Here is a 15376-nt window from a genome sequence, read left to right on the forward strand (position 1 = left end):
CTCCTAAAACTTAAACATACCTGTCACCTGGAATTGATTCTGCTAACTTTATTTGGCTTTGTTTCCTGCTGAACCCTTAAACACGCAGACAAACATGTCAGTGTCTCACACATTGCCTGTCTTTCTCTAGGTCAGCCACTTCGCCTTCCAGTGGTAAAATTTCCTGTGGAGTTTCTTGTGATCCCTGTGAGGGCCAGTTTGGTTTCCTTCCCTCTGCTGTTTCATGCTAGACCTTGTAACCACAGATACGGATACATACTTATATGAAACTTTAAAAAATGAATTTTTCAAAAGGAAAGGAAAATTTTGGCTTGCCAGCAGGCTTTCATCATGTTAAAGAGCTTACCAAACCCATCCTTGAGGCTGGACTTTGACTGATCCTAGGGTTTTTATCTGATTTTTATTTCGAGGTCTAAGGGGTCAAACCCAGGGACCCAGGAATGCTAGGCAAGCACTCTACTATTGAGCTACACCCTGGGGGCGCCTAGCAGGTTCTAGGCACTGCCTTGGTCTGTTAGGAGAGTGATACTTAGCACTGGAAAGCATGCTCCCTAGTAGTTGGGAATAGTGGTCTCTTTGAAGACCTGAGATCTGGACTAAGAAAAGTCCATCCTGGTCCTTTTACCTATTGCTTTGTAGTTGACCTTAGTCACCTTTGCATTTCAAGCTCCTGCTTTTCCAAATGGGAATCTTTAATCTTTGTGTGTGCAGGGGTGTGTGTGTGTGTGTGTGTGTGTGTGTATGTATGTATGTGGAGGCTGTTGGGTGTCTTTCTTAGATCTCCATTTTACCAAGGCAGGGTCTCCTGATCAATCTGGAGCTTGCTGATTCAGTCTAGCAAGCCATCTTAGACTCAGCTTTCCGGTCTCCTTCTCCCGAGCATTGGGATTACTGGTGGGCTGTCACACCTGCATAGTTTTTTTTGTAAGTGCTGTGGTCTTCACGTCAGGTGCTTTATTTGGGCCATCTCAGTCCTGTGTTGTTTTTTAGAGGCTTACTGAAGTAACTGTGAAGCCTAGTGTTGTGTGGGTGGCCTAGGCTGGTCTGGCACTGCAGTCCTCCTGCTTCAGCCTTTCTGCTGTTGCAGGTGTGTGCATAGGAGTCAGCACTGGTGAGTGACACTAGAATGATGCTCTTTAAACCACTCAGAATCTTGTGAAAGTCACTCAGAATTTGGCAGAAAGTTGGTTTGAATATTGGCATTTTGAGGTCTCGGTGTTTGTGGCAGTCTGAGTGGTGCAGGCGTGTGAACAAAGTAAAGCCACTCTTTGAAAAGCTGTGGCTATTGCTGGGCCCAGTGTGCTAATGCACACATTTAATCCCAGCAGAGGCAGGCTGCTCTCTTGAGTTCCAGAGCCGATAGAGCTACACAGTAAAAAGCCTGTCTCAAAAATGTTAAAGGCTGGGGCCAGAGAGATGGCTAAGAGGTTAAGAGTACTGGCTTCTCTTCCAGAGGTCCTGAGTTCAATTCCCAGCAAGCATCTATAATTATGAGCTCTGGTGCCCTCTTCTGGCCTGCATGCAAAACATTATACATAATTAAAAAAAAATCTTTTTTTTTTTTTTTTAAGTTAAAAGCTATTGCTCCTAAGCTTAAGTCCTCATTTACAAGAGAACTGTGCAGCTCTATGGAGTCGGGTAGACAGTAACTGCATTTATTTCTATGTAGAATGTAACTGTTTCTCAAAAGGACTGTTTCATTAGAATAATTTGGCTAGCTCAGCATTCTCCAGATGGACTCTGATTATTCTTTACTTTCTATCCAAAAGTTTTCTTTAAAAACTTTTTTTCTTGAACATTTTATTTATTGTTTCTTAGGTCTATGAGTGTTTTGCCTGCATATGTCTGTGCATCACTTGTGTGTAGTGCCCTGGAACTGGAATTATAGAGGATTGTGAGTCACCTTGTGGTGCTGGGAATTGAACCTGGGTTCTAAGAACAACCAAGTGCAGCCTAAGTTTATGTGCACCAGGTGTGTTAATGCCCACAGAGGCAGGCATTGATTCATCTAGAACTGGAATTATGGCCAGTTGTTGCTGAGCCAAATATAACTGGACTTTCTTTGGACTGCCAGCTCCTGAATAGTGACATGAGACTTTTTTTTAGTTATGAAAGCTTGGTCTTAGCTTAGGCTTGTTCCCAACTAGCTCTTAAAATTTAAATTAACCCATTTATATTAATCTACATTCTGTCATGTGGCTCATTACCTCTCTTCAGTACCGGATGTCTGACTTCCTCTCTTATCTGGCTGGCCAATCTCCTGTACCACCAATTCTTTCCCAGAGTTCCTATCTCTCTCCAAAAGTCCTACCTATTTTCTCCTGCCTAGCTGTTGGCCATTTAGCTTTTTATTAAACCAACCAGAAGGTGCCTTAGGCAGGTGAAGAAGGACAGAGACACATCTTTACAGTGTACAAAAAGATCATCCCAACAGGTCATGAGCTGCTTGATGTTGGTGCTGGGAACTAAAGCCAGGTCCTCTGCAAGAGCAGTAATTGTTCTTAACTAAGCCATCTCTCCTGCTCTCATTTATTTACTTTTTTATTATAGTGTGTGCACACCATGGTGTGTGAGTGCAGGTCAGAGGACAGCTCTGGAATTCAGGTCTCCAGGCTTGTGTGGCAAGTATTTGTGCCCACTGTGCCATCTCATGTGGCTGGTCCTCTGACTCTTAGAAATAAAATTCTATGTTGTCTCCTAGGACTTTAACGGGCTATATGTTTGTTTATTTTTACATTTATTTATTTACTGTGTACATGTGGTTGTCTGCTTAGGAGTGCACGTGGAGGTCAGGGGACAACTTGTTGGAATCGGTTTCTCCTTCAACCATGTGGAAGGGTCTTGGGGATTCAGTTCATCAGGCTTAATGATAGGCACCTTTACCCACTGAGCCATCTTGTTGGCCCATCAATTATTGAAAACAAAACAAACTTATTGTGTGCGTGCGCTCACAGGAGGGAGCATGAATATGGTACCATGGCAGGTAGTCAGAGGACACTTTGGTAGTCAGTTCTCTTCTACTGTAGGGTCTAGGGGTTGAGCACAGGTCATAACACTTTTGCAGCAAGAGCTGTACCACCTTGCCAGCCCAGTCAGTACATTTTTTAAATCTTATCTGTGAAGCTAGATACTTGCTTTCAGTGACTTAGTTTCTCCCCTGTACACTTAGTTCCTGTAGGATAGGTAGAAGTCTGTTTGGACTGCATGTCCAAGCTGTAATATAATAAAGTCATGAGGACTCTGTAACCAAGATTTATCATGTCTCATCCAGTCTCAGCTGTTCCCATGTGGAAGGATCAGCATACATATCACCTGTCCTGTAGTCTTTTGGCTTCCTCCCTCATGTCTGTAGCCAGGAACCTCAGGAGGTCCTCCCCAGTCAAAACTGATCTTTATTAATTTTGAAGGAATCCATAGCTTTTCGTTTCCTGTGGAAACAAAGGCATAACCTCTCCCCTAAAGCAACATATTTTTTGACTTCCATTTTAAAGTTAAGACATCCCCAAAGTACAGAGGCTGGTTTAATTCAGCAATCTCTTTCACAGTCCACGGTCTCTCAGCAGGTATTTTTTTTTCCATTAGCATTTAAAAATTCAAAATCAACAAAGCACTATACAGGATCCAGACACCCTATGTATTTCCTATCTTTATGTGGCTTTTTAATTTTTTTTAATATTACTTTACTCATTCTTTAAGGACTTTATTTTTTAAACTTTATTTTTATTTTATGTACATTGGTGTTTTGTATACATGTATGTCTGCGTAAGGATGCCAGATCCCCTGGAACCTGAGTCACAGATAGTTGTGAGCTGCCATTTGGGTGTTGGGGATCGAACCTGGGCCCTCTGGATGAGCAGCCAGTGTGTCCGAGATGTTATTATTTTTAAACTTTTTTCTCTATGATTGTCAATACTCATTTTCTTTGCCTTTTTCAGCACCTAAGCACCTTTTAAAGCATACTGTTCCTTTTAAGAGGTTTTCTGTGTCTGGACCTGGCTTTACTAAGTTCCTGCAGTGTTCTCTGACTGCATCAGACAATTTGTTTCTCCCCCACTGCCCACAAGACAGAATTTCTCTGTGTAACAAACAGCCCTGGCTGTCTTGGAACTCACTCTGTAGACCAGGCTGACCTTAAATTCACAGAGCTGTGCCTGCCTCTGCCTCTGCCTCTCAAGTGCTGGGATTAAAGGCATACCCCACCACCACCCAGCTTGTGAGACAAATCTTAAACTCTGTGAGGCTCCAGCGCTGACTCCACACCCCTTTGTTCCCTGAGTGCCTAGCCTCATGCTTGTGGGTACCAGCAGGAGCCTCGATTACCACCCTGGTGCTGGGAAGTTGCTAAGCCCACTTTCTGGAATCCCTGCAAGCAGCAGCTGTTGGAGAGGCTGAAGGCCCAGAAGGCACATGTGGCTGCTCCAGTTGGTTGACTTCTCAGTCTGTGTGGTCATGCCATGCATTGGACACAAATGTTGTAATACTTTCATCAGGACCGCCAGTTTGCAGATAAGGACACAGAGACTTACTATTAATTATAAAAGCTTAGCTTTAGCTTAGGCTTGGTCCTAACTAGTTTTTTTTTTTTTGTTGTTGTTGTTGTTGTTGTGTTTTTTGTTTTTGTTTTTTGAGACAGGGTTTCTCTGTAGTTTTAGTGGCTGTCTTGGAACTCGCTCTATAGACTCACAGAGATCCACCTGGCTCTGCCTCCCAAGTGCTGGGATTAAAGGTGTGCGCCACCGCTGCCCGGCCCTAACTAGTTCTTATAACTTAAATTAACCCATATTTTTAATCTGTATTCTTCCATGAGGCTTGTTACCTCACCTCCATACTGCCCATCCTCCTGAGTCTGGTAACTCTGCCTTTTTTGTTCCCAGAGTTCTCTTGCTGCCTAGAAGTCCTGCCTATACTATTCCTGCCTAGCTATTGGCCGTTCAGCTTTTTAATTACACCAGCCACAGCAATACATCTTCACACAGGGTGAAAATATCCCACAACAGAGATGGTTCACTAATTAAGAGCACCGGCTGCTCTTTGATTCCTAGCATCTACATTGATGCTCATAACTATTTGTAACTCCAGTTCCAGGGGATCCAACACCTGGTACATAGGTATACATGTAGACTAAACACCCGTACATGTCAATAAAAATAACAATAAATGACACCCCCCATACACACCCCAAAGAAGAAACAAGATAAAAAAGAACACAAAACCTTTTCATTTGTTTGAAAAGGTAAAGGCCAGGTGTGGTGGTACACAACTTTAATCCCAGCACTCGAGAGATAGAGGCAGGCAGATCTCTGTGAGTTCAAGGCCAGCCTGGTCTACAGAGTGAGTTCCAGGACAGGCTCCAAAACTACACAGAGAAACCCTGTCTTGAAATCCCTCCCCCCAAAAAAAGTAAAGAAGAAAGTTAGTTTATTAAACATTGTTATTTTTGAGACCAGCTCTCGTTCTCCTACCTCTCTCACCCAAGTGCTGGGGTCACAGATGTACAGGCCCAGCTATACATCATTTTTGACACCTAATAAAGTGATCATAATATAACATAGTTTTTCTAATTGGGAATATTTTGTCCTGTTTTTCCTTTTCATGTTTATTTTTTATTTTCTATTTAGCTTAAGAAATAGTTAGAAAAATTACATATACGTAGAACATACAACGTATTTTTAAATCTATATATGTCAAGCAAAACAATATATTTCTCTGAGAATTTTTATTTCTGTCCCCTTCCCTCTTCTGTCTCGTTTGGTAGAGTCTTACTTTGTAGCCTAAGCCAGCCTTGAGCTTGAACTTGTCTCAGCTTGCTGAGTGTTGCAGTTATAGACATTTGCTATGGTGCTTAGCCTGAGAAGTTTGTTTTTTAATTTATTTAAAAAAAATTCTTGGGTTGGGAATTTAGCTCAGTGGTAGAGCGCTAGCGCAAGGCCCTGGGTTCGATCCTCAGCTAAAAAAAAAAATTCTTAAGTTGGGCTGTGGTGGTGCACACCTTTGATCCCAGCACTTGGGAGACAGAGGCAGGTGGATCTCTGAGTTTGAAGTCAGCCCGGGCTACAGAGCGAGTTCCAGGATAGCCAGGGCTACAGAGAGAAACCCTTTTTAAAAAAAATTTAAAAAATTAATTTGTGTATGTATATGTCTATGTGTCACCATGTGATGTTCATCTATGGAAGCCAAAAGACAGTGTTGAATCTCCTGAACCTAGAGTTACAGGCAGTTGTGAGCTGCTTGACATGGATGCTGGTAAACCAACTCAGGCTCCGGAAGAGCTGCAAGCACTCTTAACTGTGAGACCATCACTCCAGCTCCTCCTATGTTTTTCTATTACAGGATTATGTGTATACCAGGCTGTCCTTGAACTTGTTATGTAGCTGAAGATGTCCCAGAACTCCTGATCTCTCTGCCTCCAGTCCTAGGATCATAGGTGTGGTGCCACCTAGTCTGGTTATGTGGTGCTGGGACTGGAACCAAGGGCTTGTGATTGCTAGACAAGCACTTTGTTCATTGAGCTACAATTCCTGCTACCAAGAATTAGAATTTTCAGGGCTGGAGAGATGGCTCAAGAGGTTAAGAGCACTGGCTGCTCTTCCAGAGGTTCTGAGTTCAATTCCCAGCACCCACATGGTGGCTCACAACTATCTGTAATGAGATCTGGTGCCCTCTTCTGGCCTGCAGGGATGTGTGTGGACAGAACATTGTATACATAATAAATAAATACATAAATCTTTAAAAAAAAAAAAGAATGAGAATTTTCAAGGAAACACTGGACCCACAGCGTCATGTATAGTGAGCAAGTCTTTGTCTTGTCCCTCCAGGCAGCTCCCAAATAATAACATGGAGGAGTCGTATTCATTATGAAAGCTCTGCCTTTAGCTTAGGCTTGTCTTGACTAGCTCTTAAAACTTAAGTTAACCCATTTCTTTTTCGATAATTTATTTAATTTTATTTTATGTGCGTTGGTGTGAGGGTGTCAGATCTCCTGGAACTGGAGTTACAGACAGCTGTGAGCTGCCATGTGGGCGCTGGGAATTGAACCTGGGTCCTCTGGAATAGCAGCCAGTGCTCTTAACCACTGAGCCATCTCTCCAGCCCCAAGTTAACCCATTTCTATTTATCTACATACTATCATGTACCTCTCTTCCATCTTGTACCTCCTGTTTCCTCTCTGTGGCTCCTGGCTTCTCCTTTTTTCTCAGAGTTCTCTCTGCCAATAAGTCCTGCCTATACGTCCTGCCTAGCTATTGACTGTTCAGCTTTTTGTTACACCAGTCACAGCAAATACATCTTTACATAGAGTACAAATATCCCATTATACTTATGCATACTAGACATACAGCAATTGCCACTTTTAAGTAAAGCCCTAGCTTTTTACATTTGCCAGTTCAGGCTTGTCAAGTAAGTAAGACAAAGTATAAGTATGCCTTGACAAAAGACATGATAACTTTCAAAACATCAATAAATTTCTTTAGTGACTTTGTCTCAGTGTTATTATTTGAGGCTGGTTTATTATCAGCATAAAGAGAAACATTTGTTCCAATAACTGGGTCTAATCTCCTAATTACTTTCTGAATTGTGAATGTTATCCTGTTATCAGAAAAAGATTATAGGGGTTGCAGTGTGCTGGTGTGGGAGTTGGCAGCTGTGGATTTAATAGAATTGAACTTGTTTTCTTAGAAGCATTATCTGTTAGGAAAGATTTGTAATTTTCAGGTGTGTTTAAGCCTCTTTGATGGGAAAATCCTGAATGAGAGCCTTTGGCAAATATGGCTCTAATACTTTGTGTTTTAGTCTTAATAAGGGAAATAATTTCCAGTTTATTTTTTTCTCTTGAGTCTGTCTGTAGGGTGTATCTGTGCATAAATGCATGTTCACATGTATGTAGACAGGTGGGTATGTGTGGAGCCCCTAGGCTGATTGGAACTTCTTTGATTTTGTATGTTCCATTTCATTCATTGATGTAGAATCAGAGTTGAATCCAGACGCATCAATATGGCATGTCTCGCTAAGCCAGCTTGCTCTAGGCGTCCTTTGTCTCTGCCATCTAAATGCTGGAATTAGAGGTATCTGCTGTGTGAGCGCGCGTGCGTGCGTGCGTGCGTGCGTGCGTGCGTGCGTGCGTGCATGTGTGTGAGTGTTCTTAACCTCTGAGCCATCTCTCCAGCCCCTGGATGTCTGTATTTTATATTTGTGTGATTTGAAATTTGAAATATGAGACCTTGTCTCAAAAAGCCAACTAATAATGAAAATAATAATTTTAAAATCCTTTGTTCTTACTTTTTTTAAAAAGATTTATTTTATTTATCATGTATGTCTTGTTATGTCTGCATGTTTGCCTGCAGGTCAGAAGAGGGTACCAGATCTTATTACAGATGGTTGTGAGCCACCATGTGGTTACTGGGAATTGAACTCAGGACCTCTAGAAGAGCAATCAATGTTCTTAACCTCTGAGCCATCTCTCCAGCCCCCTTGTTCTTACATTTTATGTTTACTTTGAATATCAAATTTCTTTTTTTCTGAGACAGGGTTTCTCTGTGTAGCCTTGGCTGTCCTGGAACTCACTCTGTAGACCAGGCTGGCCTTGAACTCACAGAGATCCATCTTCCTCTGCCTCCTGAGTGCTGGGATTAAAGACATGCATCACCACTGCCTGGCTTTATCAAATTTCTTTAACTTTTTTTTTTCTTAAAAGAGCAAAAATAAGCCGGGCGGTGGTGGCGCACGCCTTTAATCCCAGCACTCGGGAGGCAGAGGCAGGCGGATCTCTGTGAGTTCGAGGCCAGCCTGGTCTACAAAGTGAGTTCCAGGAAAGGCACAAAACTACACAGAGAAACCCTGTCTCGAAAAACCAAAAAAAAAAAAAAGAGCAAAAATATCTCTGCTTTCTCATTTTTCAGGAGCAGTAGAGAACTCTGGACAATTCTACTTGGAAGGTCAGCTCTTAGAGAACTGGTGAGTGATGATGTTCTTGAGCGATTTTTAGGGTTTTTTATAGTGTTTATTACCAAAAAACCAAAAACAGAAAAACCCCTAATGGAGACTTGTCTTGTTGTGTAGCTACTGACATTTTCTGACTTTTTTTTTGTTTTTCAAGGCAGGGTTTTTCTGTGTAGTTTTGGAGCCTGTCCTGGATCTCGCTCTATAGACTAGGCTGGCCTCAAACTCAGAGAGATCCGCCTGACTCTGCCTCCTGGTATTGTAGGTGTGCGCCACCACCGCCCGGCTACTGACATTTTCTAAGTCAGCCTTTGTCTGTACCACATTGGTCGCTCTTCTGTAAAGATGCCTAGGCCACTGTGAGGTTGCCTCGAGCAGGCTGCAGAGAGTCTCTGCTGCTCAGGCGGAGAAGGGTTGTCAGGCCTCTGTCTCATGCTTTCTTTTCTCTGTTGGCCTTCAGCTTTCAGTTCATAGAGGCTGTAAGTTCTCATAAGTTTTCAAATGTATGATCGGAGAAGGGTAGCAGCCATCATGTTGGTCCTTCAGCTTCTCACCCTTTGAGGAATGTTCTGATGACATTCAGTTACTATTTTTATTATATAGAACAGAGTATTACACCTATCTTAGAATCTTATATTATGCCTTCATCTGATAATTGTGCTTTTAGAATGAATCCTTAGAGAAGGACATCTTAGAAAATATTTGGTGCTCAGAGTACTCCGGCACAGCATTCTCCTACAGCTTGGGCATGGTGCACACTCTGGTAACTCCGGCACCCCAGAGGCTGAGGGGATGGATGGTCTCAAGTTAGGACCAGCTAACTACATAGTGAGACTGTCTCAAAAAAACCAAAAACCAATCATTAGAACTGGGCAAGTGTTTGTTTGAGTGGCTACCTTCTTTTTAAAAACGATTTACTTATTTTTATTTCGTGTATGTGAGTGTTTTGCTTGCATGTATGTGTATATACAGCATGCATGTCTGGTGCCCAAGGAGCCCAGAAGAGGGCATTTGATACCCTGGAACTGGAGTTACACAGAGGAGTTGGTTACCATGTGGGCAGTAGGAACTGACCTTGGTCTTCTGCAGTAGCACTAAGAGCTTTTAGCCATTTCTCCAGCCCCTTGAGTGGCTACCTTAATCTAGGTGTGTGATGTTTTTATTTGTAAATTTGTTACAATAACATGATTTTATTTATTCATTTGTTTGTTCATTTATTTATTTATTTTCTTTTTTTTTTGAAACAGAATTTCTTTGTGTAATAGCCTTAGCTATCCTGGAATTTGATTTATTGACTAGGCTGGCCAAACTCACAAAGACCCGCCTGCCTCTGCCTCCTGAGTGCTGGGATTAAAGGCATGCACCACCACATCCAGCTTATTTTTTAATTTTTTTTTGTTTTGTTTTGTTTTTTGTTTTTTGTTTTTTGAGACAGGGTTTCTCTGTGTAGCTTTGCGCCTTTCCTGGAACTCGCTTTGGAGACCAGGCTGGCCTCGAACTCACAGAGATCCGCCTGCCTCTGCCTCCCGAGTGCTGGGATTAAAGGCGTGCGCCACCACCGCCTGGCCTTATTTTTTAATTTTTAAAATGATTTATTTTTATGTGCATTGGTGTTTTGCCTTCATGTATGTCTGTATGAGGGTGTCAGATTCCCTGAAACTGGAGTTAAAATTGTGAGCTGTCATGTAGGTGCTGGAATTGAACCTGGGTTCTCTAGAAGAGCAGCCAGTGCTCTTAACTGCTGAGCTATCTCTCCAGCCCTGTGAAGTGATTTTATTATACAGAGAGAGGGGAAATACAAAAAGACTTAAGTGTATCTAGCATTAAAATGAATGAATGAATGCCAGAAATGGTGTGTTATTTAGTAAAATATGTAATCATTGGAAAGCCCCTTTATAAAGATTTTCATAAATGATGCTACAGTATTAATCAAAGAAAAGATTACAGAATTCTGTATTTACAATGCTTTAAACCAGTGGTTTTTAACCTTCCCAATGCTGCTACCCTTTAATATAGTTCCTCATGTTGTGGTGACTCCCAAACCACAAAATTATTTTCGTTGCTACTTCATAACTAATTTTGTGACTGTTATGAATTGTATCGTAAACATCTATATTTTCCAGTGGTCTTAGGTGACCCTGTGAAAGGGTCATTTGAACCCCAAAGGGGTCATGATCCATAGGTTGAGAACCGCTGCTTTAAGCTGCGGCGGTGGGAACATTAGAAAAGATACACAGGAAAACACAAGGTGTAGTGTGATCCTGAAGTCTGATCTAGGATGCATTTGTGTAATTGCTTTGTTCTTTTGCAGAATCAGATTGAGGCGGAACTGAATAAATATTGGCAGCGGTTGTTAGAAGGGCTTTCTTACTACAAACCTCCCAGGTATGGCTATTCTGTTTGTCTAGTGATGCCATTTTCCCCAAGGACTTAAGCATGAATGAAACTTCTTTGTGTGCTTTTTAAATTGTTGGACTAGTAAATGAGCAAGAATGCAGTTTGGATATAAGCAGGAAGTGTCCAGCACATTTTTCTGTCTGTTGAAGAAAGGGTAATTTCCCTTCACAATGATCCAGTTGTCCTTTTCTTTTTTTCCTTTTTCTCTTGAGATAGGGTTTCCCTGTGTATCCCTGGCTGTCCAGGAACTTACTCTGTAGATCAGGCTGGCCTAGAACTCAGATTTGCCTGTCTTTGCCTCCCGAGTGCTGGGACTAAAGGTGTGCCACCACTACTCAGCTGTTTAATCTTCAAAGTGACCCTTTTTACTGCTTGTCTTCTCCACTGTCCACTGGAGAAAATGATACATTCACGCAAAGAATAAGAGCACTATGCAAGTATCAGCAAGTTCCTGGTTCCAGGGGATCTGCTGCCCTCTTCTGGCCTTTGGTAGCAACAGACACATGCAGGCGAAACACCTAGACATACAGTAAAAATAAAGGCTAAACTTTAAAAAGAGAGAGACAGAAATGACTTTATATAATGACATGGGATTTGAAGTCTAGTAAAAATTTTTTGTTTGTTTTTTGAGAGAGGGTCTTACTATATTTTTTTTTTTTTTTTTTGGTTTTTCGAGACAGGGTTTCTCTGTGTAGCTTTGCGCCTTTTCCTGGAACTCACTTGGTAGCCCAGGCTGGCCTCGAACTCACAGAGATCCTCCTGGCTCTGCCTCCCGAGTGCTGGGACTAAAGGCGTGCGCCACCACCGCCCGGCCGAGGGTCTTACTATTTGTTCTGGCTGACCTGGAGGTCACTATGTAGATTAGGCTGGCCTCGAACTTAAATATATCTGCTTGCCTCTGCCTCACGCATGCTGGGATTAAAGGCATGTGCTATCATACTCAGCTAAACCTTAAAAAAACAAAACAACGAAACAAAAACAAAAATTACTTTATCGACATTTAACCTTTTTTTGTTTGAGTTCTGGGATTGAACTGAAGAGCCTTTTACGTGCACTCTACCAACTGGCCTACATCCTAGTCCCAAATGTCCTCTGCTTGTCCTGTAATCCAGTCCAGGACAGTGTGTGGCATTTACTTGTCATGTCTCCTTTGGGCTCAACTATGACTGTATCTCAGTTTTTCCTGGGTTTCTTGACCTTGAGCAGTTTTGAGAAGACTAGGGGTATATTTTACAGTGTCCTCCCCTTGGACCTGTCTTGTGTTTTCCTCGTTATGGACTTGAGGTGCGGGCTTTTTGAGAGAAATATCATTCTTTTGGTTTTTTCGAGACAAGGTTTCCCTGTGTAGTTTTGGTGCCTGTCCTGGATCTCGTTCTGTAGACCAGGCTGGCCTCGAACTCACAGAGATCCTCCTGGCTCTGCCTCCAAGTGCTGGGATTAAAGGCGTGCGCCACCACTGCCTGGCGCGAAATACCATTCTTATTACATCATTTCAGAGTGTATGTACTAGACCCATAGAACACATATTAATGTTCTATGGTCTTTTCCTTGGTCACTTCACTGAGGAGTTCAAGGAAGAGGAGAATGTCTGACATCGACCTCTGGCCTCCACATATACTGCCTACCACATGTTTAAAAAAAATGTAGCTTAATAGATCTATGAATAACATTGTTATAACTAGTTTATAATGGACATACATGATTTTGTTACATAGGCAAAGACAGCTCTGTGTTATAAAGTCTAGACATGAATGTATGTGTATTTTATAGACACTAAAGGAAAAAGAAGGCCAGTACTAAAGTGTCATTGAGTGTTTATTTTGTACCCTTGGGGTCATTGTGAATGAGGAAGTAACTCATTGCTTTTTTCATAGTTCAAGTTCAGCTGAAAGAGTGAAAGCTAATAAAGATGTAGCGTCACCACTGAAGGAACTGGGCTTACGAATCAGCAAGTTCTTGGTGAGTGAAAGTTAATACGGGGTCAGTTTATGCTGTGTGTATGTGCCTGTGGCTTCATTATTAATGGTGTTAATAAAAGTCTAAGCTTCGTTAGCTGTTGCTCACTTACGACTCCTGTGCTTTAGGGTCTTGATGAAGAGCAGAGTGTGCAGTTATTGCAGTGTTACCTTCAGGAGGACTACAGGGGCACTCGGGACTCACTAAAGGTTTGTGCTTCTGCCCAGCTCCCACCCACCTTTCTTGTTGGAGAGTTTGGGCCCTGGCCCTTTACAGAAGAGATTATGAGATACATAGGTGCTAGGCAAGACTTTATTGATTTATTGTTTTCTCAAGGCAGAGTTTCTCTGTGTAGCCCTGGCTGTCCTGGAACTCACTCTGTAGACCAGGCTGCCTTCGAACTCACAGAGATCCACCTGCCTCTGCCTCCTGAGTGCTGGGATTAAAGGCATGCATCACCACTGCCCAGCTGAGGCAAGACTTTTAGTGATTTATTTTTATTTTATGTGCATTGGTGTTTTGTCTGCCTGCATGTCTGTGTGAGGGTGTCTGATCCTCTGGAACTGGAACTACAGACAGTTGTGAGCCACCTTGTGGGTGCTGGGAACTGAACCCAGGTCCTCTGGAAGAGCAGCTAGTGCTCTTAACTGCTGAGCCACCTCTCCAGCCCTGAGGGAAAACTTCCAAAGGCTGGAGAGAGAGCCCAGTGTGTGTTTAAGCTGACACCTGTGTTCATTCTTGCAGTGCTTGAAATTTCAAAGAATTGCATATAGATGAGAGATGTAAGAGAGCACCCTGGCTGCTCAACTTTAATTTATATATAAAGAGACAGACCAGAGAAGAGGGAAAGGATTGGAGCATCAGTTTGGTTAGACATAGCTTCAACATGAGGTAGAAATGTTTACAGAAACGAAATAGATGGGTAGTCACAAAGGGTGTGGTGCATCTTTTTCTTTGCCAGTTGAATTCTGCCTGTAAGACAGCCTCTTGACTGCTCTGTTTTCCTTCAGACGGTCCTGCAAGATGAGAGGCAGAGCCAGGCCTTAACCCTGAAGGTAAGCAGTAGTTGCTGTTTCATTCTTTGGTAGACAGGTGTGTGACAGCTCCTAGACCCTGTTTTCCTGACTATTCCTGCCTTTTCTGTTGTTTTGAGACAAGATCTTAATGTGTATTCCTGGCTGGCCTGGAATTCACTATGTAGACCAGGCTGGCATAGAACTCACATAGATCCACCTGCTTCTGTTTCCTCAGTACTGGGTAATAAAGGCATGTGGCAGCACATCCACCCTTTTGGCTAAGTTTTTAGGTCTTAGCTGAGGCCTCTTAGCCTCAGACCCAGTTGAGGAGTTTTTCCCAGAGTTTCTTCTGCTGCTGATGCTGACAACTCATTCATAGATGGCTCTTCTCTAAGGCTCAATTAACTTGGTATTTTTGGGGAGAGAGATGTGCTGGTGATTAACTCAGAGCCTCAAGGATGCTAGGCAAGCATTCCACCACTGAGTCTCACTCTCAGTCCTTTTAGATTCAATTCAGCAGGGTTAGTTTATATCCCCATACTCCTTGCCTGTCCTACAGCCTTTTCTACAGCCTTCTCACTTTGGGTCTATCCTGTGGATCTGACTGCTGGAGTAGTTTCCTGATGATACTCAGTGCAACCAACTACATTGGTTGAATGTAGTTAGAGCATGTAGACCTGATAGAGTACATTTGTTTCATGTATTTGACTGCCAATTTGTGACTTTAATGCCAAAGGCCCTCTGAGAACTCATGCTAGAAAATGGTTTTGGAGATGTGTTTAGATTATTAATAATAATTCCTTTTGTCTTCCATGGCTTATTTCTTGGCTTATGCCTTTTTTTTTTTTCTTCATGGAGGGGTGTTGTGGAATATTACTTTAACCATGTAAAGATGTGTTACATTTGTTTATGTTGCAGAATATTACTTTATGTAAAGGTGTGTTGCATTTGTTTATGTTGCATTTGTTTATGTAAAGATATGTTACATTTGTTTATGCTGCATTTGTTTAATTATGTAAAGATGTGTTGCTGTTTTGCCTTGCCTGCCTAAGGCAGCAGAGTGGTCTGATAAA

At 42.2% G+C, this 15376-nt stretch overlaps 1 protein-coding gene across 2 annotated transcripts in view; it reads left to right on the forward strand.

Moving 5' to 3' along the window:
• Positions 1-15376, forward strand: part of Nup188 (nucleoporin 188) — a 57305-nt gene that overhangs the window by 1012 nt on the left and 40917 nt on the right. For both annotated transcript variants that reach the window (XM_059259974.1, XM_059259975.1), the window contains exons 2-6: positions 8895-8949; positions 11246-11319; positions 13206-13290; positions 13416-13496; positions 14298-14342. In XM_059259974.1, coding sequence (XP_059115957.1) covers positions 8895-8949; positions 11246-11319; positions 13206-13290; positions 13416-13496; positions 14298-14342 — 340 coding nt within the window. The remainder of the gene's footprint in view (positions 1-8894; positions 8950-11245; positions 11320-13205; positions 13291-13415; positions 13497-14297; positions 14343-15376) is intronic.

The sequence above is a fragment of the Peromyscus eremicus genome, chromosome 4 (genome assembly GCF_949786415.1).
Source record: "Peromyscus eremicus chromosome 4, PerEre_H2_v1, whole genome shotgun sequence".
Taxonomy (NCBI): Eukaryota; Metazoa; Chordata; class Mammalia; order Rodentia; family Cricetidae; genus Peromyscus; species Peromyscus eremicus.